This window comes from Spinacia oleracea, chromosome 3 (genome assembly GCF_020520425.1).
Source record: "Spinacia oleracea cultivar Varoflay chromosome 3, BTI_SOV_V1, whole genome shotgun sequence".
Classification (NCBI taxonomy): Eukaryota; Viridiplantae; Streptophyta; class Magnoliopsida; order Caryophyllales; family Amaranthaceae; genus Spinacia; species Spinacia oleracea.
In genome coordinates this window covers 66,646,983-66,666,928 of record NC_079489.1, presented here as the reverse complement: position 1 = coordinate 66,666,928, position 19,946 = coordinate 66,646,983, and the positions used below count along the sequence as shown (strand labels likewise).

Below are 19,946 nucleotides of genomic sequence, written 5' to 3'. Positions count from 1 at the left end.
CACCTGAACTCTACCTCCGGATCAAAGGCCCGACACCCTGACTCCACCTCCAGATCCAAAATCGAAGTTTATTATTCATTTATTATACATAATTTGAAAGATTGGTCATTATTTAAACACCAAATAAAATAATTGAACCACAAAAATCTTAAATTAGCAAAGAGGGATTGACTGACTGCAATTAATTGATGGTGTTTGTTGAAGAAATAAGAAAGTTTGGGAAGAAAACGAAAAGGAGTTCATGGGATGAAGGGTGTAGGAATAAATTAGGGTATTTGTGTCTTTTAAATGTTTTAAGTGTCATTAACTTATTCTACAATTAGGATTTTTTGTATTGTATTTAGTACACTCACTTTATTTTCTTCACTAACTCTCAATTTCTCACACCAAATAAAATAATGGAACTTTCCATTTATGTCCTCAAAATAAAAAAGTATGTAAAAAAAAGTTTATGTTGCAACTATATAGAAATGGAGGAAGTACAATATTATACAACTAGTAAATAAGAATCTGTGATTCTTTTGTCTACTTTGGTCTCTAGAAAACGATTTTAAAAATGACATTTTAATTAGAAATCAATGGACCAGTAATAGGAGGAAGTCTTGCTCCATAATGGCTTGTGTCCAATCTGGACACAAGTGGGGGCATTATGGTATTTTCACCGTAAAAAGAGAGAGGCCCACTTGGGAATAACGGACTCCGATATTCATTGCTGGCAAAAATTTCAGATTTCAAAAATTTTGAATTTGAAATAGCTGAGGTATTTAATACTCACATTGAACTATCTCTCTCCTCGTTATTCTCTCTCCTCCTTCAAAGCAGTCCTTCCTCGTGCTCCTCCTGCAGTCAAGACGAGCAAAAAATTCAGATTTCGCGGCGAAAGATTTGTGGGCAAAAAATTCACACCTCCATTTTCAAGACGAGCTAGGATTGTTCGTTAATTTGGTGAATTCGTGAAAAGCTATTGCGCTAGAGGAAGAATTATTTGTCATCAAGAAGTAAAACCCTAAAACCCAAATCGAAAATTTTAAAAGTTAATGTATTTAGGCTTATTGGAGGGTTTAGGGTTGTAATCCTAATTGTTAAAGTCGTCTAATTTGAAGAATTTCTGGCTTTCAGTTAGTTAGGGTTTCTGGTTTAATTGCTGCATGTTTTTGTTCGTTTATTAATAATCGTTTTTTAATATTTGTTTAGGGTTTTGTAGGCTGTTGGTGGAATTAGGAGTATGAATAATGGTTGTTTTGTAACTGGGTTTTGATATTTGAACAAATTTGGTATATTTGATGTCGCCTAAATTTTGGAAATTTGTTAGAAATAGTGTTGATAATATGGAGAATAGTACTTAAAATATAGAATTATTTTTAAAAAGGATCATAATTTTATATTGATCCTAAAATGGTACTGAAAGTGTTTGACAGTTTGGTATCGCAAATGAGATTTGGATTGGTAGATTTGTACCAAAATGGGTCTAATTACTGGTCTAATTATGTGTGGATGTTTATATGTGTGCATTTTAAAAAGAAAGTAATTGCAGTGTGAAGTTTTTGAATGTTGTGAATTTCTTGTGTTTAGTTTACGTTGTTATTGTAGTCATTAAGTTTTATAATTTTGTAGGAAAATGGATAAACGTAATGCTCCACTTCCAAAGGAGAAAAAAACAGAGGAAGACGTTGTTAAGGGAAAGGGCGTGTCTACAAGGGCAGGAGCACGAACGGTAATTAGTACAAGAATGCTATTATATTAAATAGAAGAATCCAATTCTAATCCAATTCTATTTTTAATATTCAGACATAAGTAAACTTGTTGTGTTGTGGGTGTAGAGAATAACTGCATGTGGACTAAAGGCAGTGGAAGGTTCTTCCAGTGGAAAGAAGAGAAAAGTCTATGATGTGGAGACCAGTGGAGAGGAGGAGCCACGTACAGAGAGCAACGATGACGAGGACGTCGTTAGTATTCATAACGTAACTACTACTATTAGACCGAAGGTTTGTTGAATTGTTAACTACCTATTTCATGGATATCTATTTTGTGATTGAAAGTACATTAATCAGAACAAATGTTTATGATCAATTTTTACATGGTTTTGATTGAAAGGCATTGTTGTATGCATCTTAGTTGAGTGTAGGTGCTCGGGTGAAGAAATCGGAGACTGTTGTGTCCACCAGGCTGAGGAAAGGCATGCATGAGAATGATAGGATTGAGGTGTTTTCAAAGTTGTTGTCACTGTTGGATGACAGTCGAAGGGATTTAGTTAGAAAAATTGGGTTTGGAGCCCTCCTCACCGTGAAAATGCGCAACCTGTCCCCGGAATTTGCCTACTGGTTAGTGACCAGGGTAGATGGTGCTAATGGGGTGTTCTATGGTGGGGGCGATATGGAATTCAGCCTGGATCCCATCCAATTTAACTGCGTTTTGGGGCTGCCTATGGGTACTCAGCCTGTACCATCTCTTAATGGCAACCTAGACACACGCCATAGGAATATAGCAGACCATATTGTTCAGATGTATGGGATAGTGGTGGGGTTTCTGTTCAGAAAGCTTGGGAATTTGCAGTTGGGATGAGGGATGGACAGGGTAAGGCGGTGGGTACTATTGTCCCAATTGTAACAAGAGAGGAGGAATTTGAATTTAGAATAGCCTTTATGATTGTTATAATGGAGCTGGTGTTGTGCCCAAGCACAGACGGGATTACCTTGGCGGGAAGGTTGTTACCTGCCGCATCGGTAGCACCGGAGTCAAATTCATATGATTGGTGTACGTTCTGTTTAGAGTGGCTAAAGATATGGTGCAAAATGTTTGCACATCAGTTTGATCAGCATGGAGTTGTTTCTGGATTGGGGGGCTGCAGCCTGTTTTTGACGGTTGGTATAACTGAAAATATTTATATTTATTGTGTATAATTTTGCAAAGCTCTTATTTGATTCTGAAGCAAGTTGGTTAATGTTGTAGGTGTTCTACCTGGACCACCTGAATGTTGTTCCTAGGCAATGGTGTGTTATGCCGAGGGTGGTTGTGTGGTCCCAATCTGATGTCAATGCCCTGATAGAGGCAGACAAGAAAGCTGGAGGTGACTATGGAAGAACTCAGGTGAGATGGAATACCAAAAATTCATGTTGTGTGAGTAGTGATTCAGCATTATAATGATTCATTCATATATGGACTGATGTTTTATTTTGATATTCCACAACCAGTCTGTTGATGTTGCTTACGGCGAGAGACACCATCCTCGATTGCCAAGAGATATGCGGGGTTCCTACATTGCAAAAGAGGTTAAATCTATTGTTTCTAATCCAATTTGGTTTAATTAGATTATTAGTTGATTAGTTTATAAGTTTCTGGCATCTGTCCCCCGCGCGCACTAGATATTCTGATTGTGTGCTTGGAATAAAATTTGTATATAGGTTCTGAATGTTTTAACAAGCCGATTTGAGAGAATCGAGGAGCAAATGCACAACCAAGGAGAGGTTTTAAGAAGTATGAAACTTGATTTGTCAAGAATAGTAGGGGTGAGGGAACAAGATAGTGGGTTGAAGGACACTCAAAGTGGAGGTACAAGTGGTGGTAGTGTGGGTGGTGTGGCTGTTTGCCCTGCTCTCGGAGGTACGCAGACAATGAGGCCGACCACAATTCCTACGGCCACTGCACAGCTTGGAGTTCCGTCGCCGGTGGGTTATGCACCGGCCTTTGGTTCAGCTCGGGGTTTTGGCACCCGAGGCTTTTGGTTCCCTCCTCCTTCCACTTTAGTCTCTCCAGTTTTGGTGAGTGATCCTATAACCCCTGGTCCTTCTTCTGCGGTTACCTCATATGTTCTTGGATTTATGAATCCCTCTTCCTCTGATTGTTCTGTCCCTACGAAATCTATGACCACGCTACAGACTGAAGTACAATCTCCTGCTCAGAAGCCGGTACATTTTCTTACACTACTGTGAATGAACAATCCAATATACACTTATCTTAGAGAATTTTAATGTTGGGTTATATACATATCCAAATTGCACAGGTAATCACCACTGAAATTTTAAAGGGAGTTTCACCTCTTAGGAGCTCCCGGAAGAGTCGTACTGATATGGAGAAGGAATTGGTTGCTTTCATCAAGGAGTGTCAGGGAAATAGCAAGTAAATGTCAAACTTTTTAGTAAATTATGATTATTAATGTATTTTGTTAATGTTTATAAGTTTTAACTTGGAATACGATAGTTGATTATCCTTCAAATGATCAATATATGCAGGGATGAAGGACCAGAGTTGATTGAGTTCGATGGTTTATGTCTAAGCAAATATCAGATGTATCGAATGGTAGCAATGGATGAGTATGCGGGGATAAAATACGTCAAAGTGGCTAGTAAGATATATACTAGCAGGTGGAAGGCAGAGTTGGGTGCCGGTAGAGGACGAAGTGTAATGCTTGAACCTGGTTTCGGGGTTAGTTTTCAGACGTATTTCTCATCTATGTTATCATGATCTGATCATTTTTATGTAAACGTATCTTGAGCTAATTAGTACACCTTCTAATTGTGGCAGGTTAAGGTACAAACAAACGAACCCCCTCAGTCTCTTGTAGCCCCATTCGGTGCCCCCTTTGAAAACCTCGTCATTCGGGAAATGTTTGTGGTATGCATAAATACTCACATTCTAAATTAAATACATTTGTGATAATTATATGTAAATTTATAATTTACCATTTAACTTATCATATCTATTTTGCAATTTATGCCAGGTTGTAGTACCCGTGTTGCACATGTACTTCACACTTCCACCGCACACACGTTGGTATTGTGTTGCATTATCCATGAAGGATAAGCGGATTTGGGTCCTTGATCCTACATCAGACGAGCCTTTGTCTGAGCACGGTCGTCTGATTAGCCACATGGTAATGATTGTATCTAAAAACATTTAATAATTATCGCATACATTTCAAACATATGATTGACTTGTTATTCTTGTAGTTGAAGTACTTGGACACCCTGTTTTACTCTAAAGAGGAGTCATGGGTAAAGGATGGACTGAGTGGATGGGGGGCTGACCTTGTTTCTGTCCCACCAAGCGATGAGTAAGTAACCCAATGCAATCGCTTCGCGTAAATATAAGTTGGTTTGTTTATATAAGGATTATATGGTTTGTTTATATAAGGATTATATGGTTTGATCACTGTAATGCAGTGTGTCAAGTTGTGTTGTAATGCTAGCATGGATAAAGGACATAGTCCAACGCAACAAAATTTCTGCCACATTCCAACCGGTACGTTCATTTAGTTCCATGTGTTTAGTTGTGTGTGTTTTTGAAAACAATAGTCTGTAGTAATGCTATCATATTTATTTGCTATCATCATCAGGGTGCAATAGAGGGTGCAAGGGTATCACTTGCTGTTGATGACATCTTGTGCGATTTGAATGTGAGGAGATCTGAGGTCTACGACCTTATTTGTGGGAGGCAAGTCCGTGTGTAGACCGTGTTTACGTGCTTGAACTTAAGTTTTTGGATGTACTTGGTATATACAGTTCTGTATTTCGGCAACTCTGTTGCATTTGAATTCTGGTACTTAGTTTGGAAGTTAGTTTGGAAGTTTGTTTGGAAGTTAGTTTATGACCAAACATTTGATGTTGTATGTTTATATATCTACTGTGAACTATGGGGTCTTTTATATTAAAGGAATCCAGGTAGAAATAAGATATTTATGCGCCAATTAAGATCTCTGATTTGTAGTTATGTATGAAATCAATCAGATAAATGAACACAGGTAGTGAAATGCAGGTCAACTTTGGTATACGGCATTTGTCAACTTTGGTATGACATTTGCCAACTTAGCTTTGGTACACTTCATGTAGTCCTAAATTCAAGTTTGGTACAATGCATTTTACCAGAACTTTGACTTTGGTACGTTTTCATGTTGCCAGAACTTCGAATTTGGTACATTACATGTAGCCAGAAATTCTCGACTTTTGGCACATTTTATGTACATTACATTTAGCCAGAACATCGAATTTGGTACATTACATGTACCAAGAACTTCGACTTCAAGTCAACTTACATTTTCATTTGACCCAACCCATCATATTTGCTACACTTTTGGTGGTGATAATAAGATTTTAAAGTTGTCAAACTTGGTACACTTCTTATTTGGTACCACCACTTACATAATAGGCAAATAATAAAACACTTACAAAGAGTTAAGTAAACGATAATAATCCAAAATCAACTAACAAGACCCTTAGATATTAGGAAAAGTAGACCTAAATTATCCGCATAGCAGTAAACTATCCCAAATGAAGTTAATTATCCAAAAGCAGCAGTAAACATTACCACCAAAAAATCCGACAAAAATCTTAAACATTAGATACTCCGGCTAATAAAACAGTTTCCAACAGTTACATAATATTTTGATAGATGCCTTTCAAGTACAGGTGATTGCTGACAATGCTTCTGTTAGGTTATGATACATATGATATTACATAAATCATGCGGAAACAACCATTAACCCAGGAATACATATTATTTACACATAATCATATAGCATAATTTAGATGCATACTCTTTGTTGCGTGCCCTCCCTAGCTGCGCCCGAACCGATCAAGAACAAGTCTTTAGGACTCCAAGTGTCCCTCCGTAGATAGTCCACAGCACGTCCGGATCCGCCTTAAGATTGACCAACTAGAATCGCCCTTAAGGTACTAGAATTTTCGGCACTTTTGAGCAAGATGTGTGACTGAATTTTTCTCTCAAAAACTCACTTTGAATACTTGAAAACTCGTTATAAATTGTGAACCCAGGCCACATATTTATAGGGGTATGGAAAGAGAATTGGAATCCTATTAGGATACGAATTAATTAAACTTAGAATCCTACAAGAACTCTAATTAATTAATTTATCAAATAGAATTACGAATTTAATCATTAACCGAACTCTGCACGTTTTAGGAATCGTGCATGAACACAAACTCACACACACACACGGCAGCCACGATGGGCCGCCCATGCGCGTGCGTGCGAGCAGCAGCCCACGCAGCGAGGCCCACGCAGCGGCGGCCTTGGCGCGCGATGGGCCTGCCTTGCGGTAGGCCTGGGCGCTGCCTTGGCTGGGCTTGTGGCGCGCGTTTGGCTTGCTGGGCGATGGCCTGGCTTCGAGCTGGGCCCTCGTCCGGCAGGCCTCGTCCGATGCTTATTCGTACGATACGCTTCCGATTAAATTTCCGATTCCGGAATTCATTTCCGATACGAACAATATTTAACATTTCCGATTCCGGAATTAATTTCCGTTTCGAACAAATATTTAATATTTCCGTTTCCGGAATTATTTTCCGATTCCGATAATATTTCCGATTCTGACAATATTTCCGTTTCCGGCAATATTTCCGATTCTGGCAATATTTCCATTTCCGATAATATTTTCCGATACGTACCATGTTTCCGTTTCCGGCAACATCTACGACTTGGATAATATTTATATTTCCGATACGATCCATATTTCCGTTTCCGGCAATATCATCGTTTCCGGAGTATTCATTTCTTGCCTGTGACGATCTCAGCTCCCACTGAAACCAAGATCCGTCGATTCCGAATATTCATAGATGGAGTATTTAATGCCATTAAATACTTGATCCGTTTACGTACTATTTGTGTGACCCTACGGGTTCAGTCAAGAGTAAGCTGTGGATTAATATCATTAATTCCACTTGAACTGAAGCGGCCTCTAGCTAGGCATTCAGCTCACTTGATCTTGCTGAATTATTAACTTGTTAATTAATACTGAACCGCATTTATTAGACTTATCATAGAATGCATACTTGGACCAAGGGCATTATTTCCTTCAGTCTCCCACTTGTCCTTAGGGACAAGTGTGCATTTCCTAATTCCTTTGTCGCTCGATGCTTGCTCTTGAACATAAGGTAAGAGTTGTCATCCTTATTATGTCCAGAGGCGTTCCTCGGTTTCAGAGTTCAACTGATCAAATAAACAGATAATCATAGCCTATGATTCATCCGAGCACGGCCATGCATTTCACAGTTTCTAGCTCTCCGAGTGGCCTTGTACAACTTTTAAGCATCTCATCCCGATTTATGGGAGGACAATCCCAATCTTGCGATCTTGAGATTAGACTTCGTTTGATAGGTGATTACCTGAGCGTTGCCTTTATAGCCTCCTTTTACGGTGCGACGGTTGGTCAACGTCAAAGCAACCAGTTCTCAAACAAGTAATCTCAAATCACTCAGGTATTGAGGATTTAGTGTCTAATAATTTAATGAAATTTACTTATGACAGATTTTCATCTCTTACAGTAAAGTTTCATAGGTCTTGTCCGATACTAATCTTCCCAAAGTAAGTATCTATGCAAATGATTATGACATTGCCATGTCCACATAGTTCAAGAAACAGAACTACTAGTCATCTTGCATTCTAATCGTCTAACGTTTTCTATGCGTCCAATTTTATAGAAAACTCCGATTAGGGACCATTTTCAACCTTTGACATTCAAGTTCACTTGATAGACATTTCTTAGTCACAGGACTGGTCCTGACAGTCTATCTTGAATATATCGTCAAATTGAAGGGACTCATCATTTAATAAACCACAAATTAAATGGAAAAATGAATTCTTTTCATTTATTGTGAATGATTAACCAATAATGTTTTACAAAGATTTAAACTCTAAAACTTTAAAACATTAAATAGAGACATCAAAGCCATTCTCCAATATGCTTGATTCCCATAGCTGCAGTGTGCGAGTTGTGCTTCGCTTGCGGCAGAGGTTTAGTTAATGGATCTGATATGTTGTCATCAGTTCCAATCTTGCTTATCTCGACTTCTTTTCTTTCAACGAACTCTCGTAGAAGGTGAAATCTACGAAGTACATGCTTGACTCTCTGGTGGTGTCTAGGCTCTTTTTCCTGTGCAATAGCTCCGTTATTGTCACAATACAGGGCTATTGGTCCTTTAATGGAGGGGACTACACCAAGTTCACCTATGAAATTCCTTAGCCATATAGCTTCCTTTGCTGCTTCATGTGCAGCAATGTACTCCGCTTCAGTTGTAGAATCCGCAATGGTGCTTTGCTTAGCACTTTTCCAGCTTACTGCTCCTCCGTTGAGGCATAGGACAAACCCAGACTGTGATCTGAAATCATCTTTGTCGGTTTGGAAACTTGCGTCCGTATAGCCTTTAACAATTAATTCATCATCTCCACCATAGACCAGGAAGTCATCTTTGTGCCTTTTTAGGTACTTCAGAATGTTCTTGGCAGCAGTCCAATGCGCCTCTCCTGGGTCTGACTGGTATCTGCTCGTAGCACTGAGTGCGTACGCAACATCCGGGCGTGTACATATCATAGCATACATTATTGAACCAATCAATGATGCATATGGAATCCCATTCATTCGTCTACGCTCATCAAGTGTTTTTGGGCACTGAGTCTTGCTTAGAGTCATTCCATGAGACATGGGTAGGTAGCCTCGCTTGGAGTCCGCCATCTTGAACCTATCAAGCACCTTATTGATATAAGTGCTTTGACTAAGTCCAATCATCCTTTTAGATCTATCTCTGTAAATCTTGATGCCCAATATGTACTGTGCTTCTCCTAGATCCTTCATCGAAAAACATTTCCCAAGCCAAATCTTGACAGAGTTCAACATAGGAATGTCATTTCCGATAAGTAATATGTCGTCGACATATAATACTAGGAAAGCAATTTTGCTCCCACTGACCTTCTTGTATACACAAGATTCGTCTGCGTTCTTGATGAAACCAAAGTCACTGACTGCTTCATCAAAACGTATATTCCAGCTCCTGGATGCCTGCTTCAATCCGTAGATTGACTTCTTTAGCTTGCATACCTTTTTAGCATTCTTTGGATCCTCAAAACCTTCAGGCTGTGTCATAAACACAGTTTCTGTTAAAACGCCGTTTAAGAAAGCAGTTTTGACATCCATCTGCCATATTTCGTAATCGTAATATGCAGCGATTGCTAACATTATCCGAATAGACTTTAGCATTGCAACTGGTGAAAAAGTTTCATCGTAATCCACACCGTGGACTTGCCTGTAACCTTTTGCAACCAATCTAGCTTTGAAAACTTCAAGTTTCCCATCCTTGTCCTTTTTCAGTTTGAAAACCCATTTTCTTCCAATGGCTTGATAGCCATCTGGCAAATCGACCAAATCCCATACTTGGTTTTCAGACATGGAGTCCAATTCAGATTGCATGGCTTCTTGCCATTGCTTGGAGCTAGGGCTCGTCATAGCTTGTTTGTAAGTCGCAGGTTCATCACTTTCAAGTAATAGAACGTCATAGCTCTCGTTCGTCAAAATACCTAAGTACCTTTCCGGTTGAGATCTATATCTTTGCGATCTACGCGGGGTAACATCTCTAGATTGACCATGATTCTCACCAGATTCTTCTAAAGATCTCTGAGTTTCATCCTGAATGTCATCTTGAGCATTCTCTAGAGTTTGTTGTTCGACTCGAATTTCTTCGAGGTCTACTTTTCTCCCACTTGTCATTTTGGAAATGTGATCTTTCTCCAAAAAGACACCATCTCGAGCAACAAACATCTGTTCTCAGATGTATTGTAGAAGTAATACCCCTTTGTTTCCTTTGGATAGCCCACAAGGATACATTTGTCTGATTTTGGATGAAGTTTGTCTGAAATTAATCGTTTGACGTATACTTCACATCCCCAAATCTTAAGAAAAGACACATTTGGAGGCTTTCCAAACCATAATTCGTATGGAGTCTTTTCGACAGCTTTAGACGGAGCTCTATTTATAGTGAGTGCAGCTGTATTTAGTGCATGTCCCCAAAATTCTAATGGAAGTTCGGCCTGACCCATCATTGACCTGACCATGTCTAGCAAGGTTTTGTTCCTCCGTTCCGACACACCATTCCATTGTGGTGTTCCAGGAGGAGTCAATTCTGATCGAATTCCACATTCTTTCAGATGGTCATCAAATTCATAGCTCAGATATTCACCGCCTCTATCAGACCGCAGTGCCTTAATCTTCTTGCCTAATTGATTCTCTACTTCACTCTGAAATTCCTTGAATTTGTCAAAGGATTCAGACTTATGCTTCATTAGGTAGACATAACCATACCTACTGAAGTCATCAGTGAAAGTGATAAAGTAGCTGAAACCACCTCTAGCATTTGTACTCATTGGTCCACATACATCTGTATGGATTAAACCCAATAGTTCATTTGCTCTTTCTCCAACTTTAGAGAAAGGTTGCTTTGTCATTTTGCCAAGTAAACATGATTCGCATTTACCATAATCCTCTAAGTCAAATGGTTCTAGAATTCCTTCCTTTTGAAGTCTTTCTAAGCGCTTCAAGTTTATATGGCCTAATCGACAATGCCACAGATAGGTGAGATCTGAATCATCCTTTTTGGCCTTTTTGGTATTTATGTTATATACTTGTTTGTCGTGATCTAATAAATAAAGTCCATTGACTAATCTAGCAGATCCATAAAACATCTCTTTAAAATAAAACGAACAACTATTGTCTTTTATTAAAAAGGAAAATCCCTTAGCATCTAAGCAAGAAACTGAAATGATGTTTTTAGTAAGACTTGGAACATGGAAACATTCTTCCAGTTCCAAAACTAGCCCGGAGGGCAACGACAAATAGTAAGTTCCTACAGCTAATGCAGCAATTCGTGCTCCATTTCCCACTCGTAGGTCGACTTCACCCTTGCTTAACTTTCTACTTCTTCTTAGTCCCTGTGGATTGGAACATAAGTGTGAGCCACAACCTGTATCTAATACCCAAGAAGTTGAATTAGCAAGTATACAGTCTATAACGAAAATACCTGAAGATGGAACGACTGTTCCGTTCTTCTGATCTTCCTTTAGCTTCAAGCAATCTCTCTTCCAATGCCCCTTCTTCTTGCAGTAGAAGCATTCGGATTCAGAAGTGGGTTGACTGACCTTCCTCTTTACAGATTTGGCGCCAGTTTGCTTAGTTGGGCTGGCCTTGTTGCCACCTTTCTTAGCATTCCTCTTCTTTCCAGATTTCTTGAACTTGCCCCCACGCACCATAAGCACATCCTGCTTATCACTTTTGAGCGTCTTTTCAGCGGTCTTCAGCATACCGTGAAGCTCAGTGAGCGTTTTGTCCAGACTATTCATACTGTAGTTCAGTTTGAACTGATCATACCCGCTATGAAGAGAATGGAGGATGGTGTCTATAGCCATTTCCTGAGAAAATTGCTGATCCAGCCGACTCATATTCTCAATGAGTCCAATCATTTTGAGAACATGTGGACTTACGGGCTCGCCTTTCTTAAGCTTGGTCTCAAGAATTTGCCTATGAGTCTCGAATCTTTCGACTCGAGCCAGATCTTGGAACATGTTCTTCAACTCACTGATGATTGTGAAAGCATCTGAGTTGATGAACGTTTTCTGCAGATCCGCACTCATGGTGGCGAGCATTAGACATTTCACATCCTTGTTGGCATCAATCCAACGATTGAGGGCTGCCTGAGTGACCCCGTCGCCTGCAGCTTCGGGCATCGCCTCATCTAGGACATACTCCTTTTCTTCCTGCATAAGAACTATTTGCAAGTTCCTTTGCCTGTCAAGGAAGTTTTTCCCGTTCAACTTCTCCTTTTCGAGAATTGATCGAATGTTGAATGAATTGTTGTTTGCCATATTAAAAACTACAATTGAAAAGAATAAACAAATAAATAACCATTCACAGTTTCTCTTAATAAACTTAAATTCTAGTATACATGCATAATTCAATGTTTATTAAGCATTTTATTCAAGTTATGTGTTCCGGCAGGTGTGAATAAAATGATTCCAAGATCCTAAAATCATTGAAGAACTAAGCACAGTTTGTCGACTTAATCCTAGAACATCTTAGGTAAGCAAAAGCCTTTTGCTAATAGTCTAGAAACTATTCTTGGTTGATAGGTACGTCTAAGAACTTATTAGGTAAACCTATCGATTTTGCCACGACATAAAAGGACTCCTTACTTATATCGTTGAGTTTCACCAAAACTAACATGTACTCACAATTGTTTGTGTACCTTGCCCCTTTAGGACCAATAAGTAACACCTCGCTGAGCGAAAACTATTACTAGATTGATGTAAAGGATATCCAAGCAAGTGTATATTTTGGCATGGCACCTTTTAACTCAATTTTTAAGTTTGGAACTTAAGGCTCTTACTATGTTGGTTAGATTTTAAGTGAACTAAAATCCTTAATCATGCAACATAATCAAGCTTTTGATCTCATGCATCTTAAGACATATTTAAAAGCAATAAATAACTTAAAACATGCATAAGATAAATGTGATCTAGTATGGCCCGACTTCATCTTGAAGCTTTGACTTCAAAGTCCGTCTTGAAAATCTCCGTGGGAGGCACCATTTTCTTCAAATAGGATAAGCTATAACTAATTACAACTATTTGATGGTTCGCAGACCATATTTGAATTGAAAAATAACTTTGGTACTTTAGACCAATTACATTCAAATTAATGGTACGCAGACCATATTTTCTATCCTATTTGGGCCATACTAGTCACTTCATAACCTGCAAAATAGTACATATACAATATATATACCATTCACCCATTCATTATCATGAATGGCCCACATAGCTGGTTAGTAAAACACATTATGCATCACGTAAACATTTGCAGCAATTAATCAAGGGCACCAATAATCTACCAATTATTCAGTCCTTATTAATTCTAATCAAGTTGTTTTAACCTTAAGGATTTGTAGACCTAATCAAGAGTTTATGACTAAAAAGCGCTCCCACTTAAACCAATAAATTCATATGCTTTACTAATTTTAAACATAAAAATGTATTTCTAGTCTAACCGGAAACATACAAATTTAATTAAAATTTAAAGCTCATATAAATTTATAATTGAATCCAAAAAGTTTAATTTAATTTCAGTCGTTATTTAAATTAATTCATGATTTTAATTTTAGTAAAATAATTAGAATAAATAAAATTTATTATAATTACAATATTCAAAATTAAAATCCAAGAAAATAATTTAAATTATTAATTTTAAAATTAATTAAAATTACGTGAACTGAAATTTTCAAATTAAACATTCAAAACGATCTAATCGTAACGCAAACACCCTACGCATTGCACGCCCATGGGCCGCACGCACACAGCCATTGCTGGCCATGTGCGCGCAGCCCATGCGCTCGTCGCATAGCTGCTGCATCTCCCATCGCAAGCCATCGCACGTTGTGGTGCTCGCTGCGCGCGCGCCAGCGCTCGTCGCACGCGAGCCATCGCTCGCAGTGCGCGCTCGCCAGCGCTCGCTGCGCGCGCTCCATAGCTCGCTGTGCGCGCGAGCCATTGCTCGTTGTGCGCGCGAGCCATCGCTCGCTGGGCGCGCGACATCGCTCGCTGTGCGCGCGAGCAACGCTGGGCGCAGCGCTCGTGGCACGCGAGCTTGCGCTCGCTGCGCGCGAGGCTGCACGCTCTTGCGCGAGGCAGTGCGCGTTGTGGCGCAGCTCGCTTGCTGCCCACACGCGACTGCCTTGGCTTGCCTTTCGCCCATGCCCATTTGTTCATAGCTCGTGGCCCACGACACAAGGCAGGGCTGCTGCCTTGTGCTCGTGCACCATGCCTTGCTCATTGCATTGGTGTCGCACGGGCGACGAGCTCCCTTGCTCGTCGTCGCATGCCCGCACTATACAACACCCCTTAAGGGTAACACGAAGCGTCCATTGCTTTGTGCGTGCAAGTTATATGAACGAATCGCATAAAAATTTAAAATTTATATTTAAAATTAATGACAAATTAATAAATAATATTAATTTCATAATTTTAGGGCGAAAAATCGAAAATTTATTATTCAATTGATTTCCGATTGTTATGGATTCAAGTCTAGGTCATAAAAATTTAAAATTTATCATAAATTTACAATTTTTATGGTGGTTTTTAATCATAGGTTTCTAATTAAATTATAATTAATTATGAAAATCAAATTAATTCTAAATTATTCTAATTTTCAACAAATTAATCATAATTACAAATTAGATTGCATAATTAACAAGGCTAGGCATTCAAACTTGTTAAACATATACAGTAGGTCAATCGAAAATTCAAGATTTATCAACAAGAATCGCAAATATTTAATTTAACATCTTAAATTTACGAAATTTTGCATTCGAAAAACTAAAGCCTTCGAAAAGTCATAGTTAGGCTTCGAATTTGAGAATTCTGGGTTCGGCAGAAAAATACTATTTTGTCAAAATTTTAGAATGCCTTTTACATGCGGAATTGACACAAAAATCACTCGATTTGGATGAGTAACGAAGAAACTGCCGAAAAACTGCGTACGTATAATTAAATAAACGCAATTTGCAATTAATTAACAATTACGAAAATTAATCACCCCTTTTAATTCTTGCAAATTTGTAATATTTAACCATGTTCATGCAAATTAGATTATGAAAATAATAAGGGGCTCGTGATACCACTGTTAGGTTATGATACATATGATATTACATAAATCATGCGGAAACAACCATTAACCCAGGAATACATATTATTTACACATAATCATATAGCATAATTTAGATGCATACTCTTTGTTGCGTGCCCTCCCTAGCTGCGCCCGAACCGATCAAGAACAAGTCTTTAGGACTCCAAGTGTCGTCCCTCCGTAGATAGTCCACAGCACGTCCGGATCCGCCTTAAGATTGACCAACTAGAATCGCCCTTAAGGTACTAGAATTTTCGGCACTTTTGAGCAAGATGTGTGACTGAATTTTTCTCTCAAAAACTCACTTTGAATACTTGAAAACTCGTTATAAATTGTGAACCCAGGCCACATATTTATAGGGGTATGGAAAGAGAATTGGAATCCTATTAGGATACGAATTAATTAAACTTAGAATCCTACAAGAACTCTAATTAATTAATTTATCAAATAGAATTACGAATTTAATCATTAACCGAACTCTGCACGTTTTAGGAATCGTGCATGAACACAAACTCACACACACACACACGGCAGCCACGATGGGCCGCCCATGCGCGTGCGTGCGAGCAGCAGCCCACGCAGCCGCGGCCTTGGCGCGCGCTGGGCCTGCCTTGCGGTAGGCCTGGGCGCTGCCTTGGCTGGGCTTGTGGCGCGCGTTTGGCTTGCTGGGCGATGGCCTGGCTTCGAGCTGGGCCCTCGTCCGGCAGGCCTCGTCCGATGCTTATTCGTACGATACGCTTCCGATTAAATTTCCGATTCCGGAATTCATTTCCGATACGAACAATATTTAACATTTCCGATTCCGGAATTAATTTCCGTTTCGAACAAATATTTAATATTTCCGTTTCCGGAATTATTTTCCGATTCCGATAATATTTCCGATTCTGACAATATTTCCGTTTCCGGCAATATTTCCGATTCTGGCAATATTTCCATTTCCGATAATATTTTCCGATACGTACCATGTTTCCGTTTCCGGCAACATCTACGACTTGGATAATATTTATATTTCCGATACGATCCATATTTCCGTTTCCGGCAATATCATCGTTTCCGGAGTATTCATTTCTTGCCTGTGACGATCTCAGCTCCCACTGAAACCAAGATCCGTCGATTCCGAATATTCATAGATGGAGTATTTAATGCCATTAAATACTTGATCCGTTTACGTACTATTTGTGTGACCCTACGGGTTCAGTCAAGAGTAAGCTGTGGATTAATATCATTAATTCCACTTGAACTGAAGCGGCCTCTAGCTAGGCATTCAGCTCACTTGATCTTACTGAATTATTAACTTGTTAATTAATACTGAACCGCATTTATTAGACTTATCATAGAATGCATACTTGGACCAAGGGCATTATTTCCTTCAGCTTCATCCTTTGCTTCATTGAATTCCGAGAGAAAGTCTTCCATTAGTAGCGCTTTTCGAGCCACAACAATATTTTCCTACAACGATGAATGAATGGTAATAAGGAGCAATAGTTTGTAGGCTAGCATATCTATATGAGGGCTAAATACAAAGCCACTTACCATTCCATATTTTGATACGATACGAGCGACCGATGACTTTATCCATCCCAACATTAGTACGCCGCAGCTATGACTGCAAGAAAACTAGTTGTGATTAAACGGGGGAATAAAATTGAAATGACACATAGAATGAATCATCGGTCCACTGGTTCACATACTTGTCGGTGTTGTTCATAAGCTCGACTAGTTGTCTTCCCCAACTACCCATTGTGCCTAGTTCCCACTGGGGGTCATGAACATTTAACATCGTGTCGATGGCCGGGATCTGTGATGTAAAGCATTCACATCAACCCCAGACATTGTAGTTTGTAAATGACAATCGGCGTAAAAACTTTGGAAGCAAAACATACCATATTTTTCAGAATGGACTTATGCTTCTCTTCGGGGTTGGGGTACATAGTATCCATGAACCATATGGTCTTCTCCTTCAACTCAAATGCAGCACACCACCAATGGTCATCGTCCAACACAGGAACAAAAATCTGATTCCATCATATTACCACAGGAATTATTAGTTATTTGTTTATTCAGAGAACATGTGAAAGGAGAATGTTAAAACTAGGAAAAATACCACACAAATCTGGGATGCAGTTATGTCACGAAGCGGTTGGCCGTGCTTCTTTGCCAGATGTTCAAAAGGATCCTTATTCGTAATTACCCTCATCTGTAATATAAAATGATGTTCAATAAATATATTCTGGTGTGTCACTTAAACACCTAAAACTTAAAAATGTGATTTTAATAATTAAAAATGTGATTTAATAATTCAAACTTAAAAGTGTGATTTAAATAATCAAAAATGTGATTTAAGGCGTAATAATTCAATTCAAGGCGTAATTACCGCAAAAGTTGGGTCAAGCATAATTCTCCGACTCTTGCCTTCGTAATCCAATGCCTACTTTTTCATATACATCTCCGCAGCCATCCTTACATAGTCAGCACTGACCCTCGCTCTTGTATGCAGGACCCCATAGCAGTCTCTTTGGGTTGCACTCCTGCCATCGCAGGTAATCATGACTTGTCCTGGACTGCAAAACAAGACGCAGAACTGCTTTAGTTAAGGCATTAAATGGGATCATATTCTTATAAGTTGATTAACTTACTTAGCCTCGTCTCTCAAATCTTTCCATCTCTTAACGAACTCAGTGATGTCATTAACCGGACCTGTGACCCTTTGGTTTGTACCAGACACGAAATCTCCCGAAAATACTGCTGAAGATGGAATATGAGTTCGGTGTCCTAAACTCCTCCTCCTTGGTCCTCCTCCAGTAGCGGCCTCATCATTGTCACGCGCATCCTCATTCAACTCCTCATCATTGTCACGCGCATCCTCATTCAACTCCTTACTAGTCACTGGGTCGTCCTGATTCAACTCCTTATTGTTCACAAGATCATTCTCATTAGTGGCATGACACTCTTCGTTACCTTGTGCTAATACGGATTGAAGAGATTCATTTGCAACTTTGCCAATGACATCAGTAACTGATACTTGATGGTGATTGTCAATGTGCAACAAATCGTCGACAGCGGCCATCTTCTTGCTGAACACTTGTTGCTCTATTTGGGTTCTTTGCGAGGTTGGATTGATCATCCTTGGACTTCCCATTTGCTCAAGAGACGTGAATGGTTGATTCAAACCAAGATCAAGATCTTGTATATTGTCAGCAAAATGGTGAGCCGGAGAATGGATATGGAACTGGTCATGTATGGGAAAGCCAAAGGGTCTTGTGTTGTCCCGTGCCGTTTGCAACTTATCAATCTTCTCCTCCAGCCTCTCTAGGTAAGGTGTGATCAACTTCATAATCTGTACCATGTATGGAAGATGACCAAATTTTAGTGTGCATACTCGAACGATTTATACAATGTAAAAATATAAATGCGTAGATGAATTACATACATTATTTACTAGCCTTGTATCATCGCAATCCTCATCTTCCAGCGAGATGGGTGTAATTTTGTCTCTGGCGAGTCGGGGATGTGGTTCCCCATATGCAATGTCCAGTGACTGCCACAATAAACATTAAACATTTCCATAAATAATAACCAATAACCAGAATAAGTTTGCTACACATGATTTTAATGTTGTGATTCATTGTAAAAGGATCAACTTACTGAAAGCTTTCCGTAGTCGTCAGTTTCCTTCTTGTCCAAACCCCTAGCCAGGAAGACATGCTCAGTTGTCCAAACTCCTATCCTTGGAAACTCGTTCCACGACAGAGGAGGCCTGTTCAAATGATCTAGGTAGAATATCTGTTCACCAAATGTTTAATCAAAAATTATTTAAAAAATACGAAAAATAACATTCACTATGGGGAAAAAAGGTTTGGAAAAGTACCAAGAGGAACAGAGTACAGCCACCACATCCCGCCACGAACCCAGCTTTGTCAAACTTCTCAGCAAACTCACAAGACTTAGTCATAAGCCACTCATGGGCAAACGTACACCAATCATATTCAATTGACCTGTCTGCCACGGTACACGCTTGCATCAAGGGCTTAGACATATATATATGATCCATCAGTCGAAGGACATATGACCAGACCCAAGAGCACCATCAAGAAAGCAGTACGGAATTCGTTACGGGCCGATTCGGTTTCTAGCTGGGTGACGTTGCCATCTTCATCCTCTTCGACTAACGCATCGATGACTGAACGTAAAGAAACCATTTCCTTTCCCTCCCCATTCACCATTGTGAATTTCCGAGACACCTTCCCAGCCTTAGCAACCAACGCCAGACTATCAACCACATCGAAGGGAACCGTCTTACCTCCCATTGGGAGATCAAATACGCATTTCCATTGTGTTGGAGACAACGGTAAGACTCTGCCATCACCTGCAACCAAGGTCTGGGCAACTCCATCCACCCTAGTCATTAACCAATAGCAGAACTGTCGCGAGAGTTGGGTCAACTTCAACTTTAGCATCCCACCAAAACCCATTTGTTTAACAACTTCAATTCTAG

The 19,946-nt window shown here is 39.4% G+C and overlaps 1 protein-coding gene across 1 annotated transcript; it reads left to right on the top strand.

Annotated features, from left to right (window-relative positions):
* The first annotated feature begins 4,293 nt into the window (after positions 1 to 4,293).
* LOC130469751 (uncharacterized) lies at positions 4,294 to 4,900 on the top strand. Its single transcript, XM_056839209.1, has 3 exons — positions 4,294 to 4,422; positions 4,522 to 4,611; positions 4,718 to 4,900. The coding sequence occupies exons 1-3, from the start codon at positions 4,294 to 4,296 to the stop codon at positions 4,895 to 4,897; spliced, it is 399 nt and encodes a 132-aa protein (XP_056695187.1). The 3' UTR covers positions 4,898 to 4,900.
* Positions 4,901 to 19,946: the final 15,046 nt, after the last annotated feature.

Bases quoted from the DNA above. Each gene is read 5' to 3' on its own strand.
- LOC130469751 (XM_056839209.1), top strand. From the start codon at position 4,294: ATGGTAGCAATGGATGAGTATGCGGGGATAAAATACGTCAAAGTGGCT. The intron at 4,423-4,521 runs GTTAGTTTTCAG...TAATTGTGGCAG, and splicing joins TGCTTGAACCTGGTTTCGGG to GTTAAGGTACAAACAAACGA. The intron at 4,612-4,717 runs GTATGCATAAAT...AATTTATGCCAG, and splicing joins TCATTCGGGAAATGTTTGTG to GTTGTAGTACCCGTGTTGCA.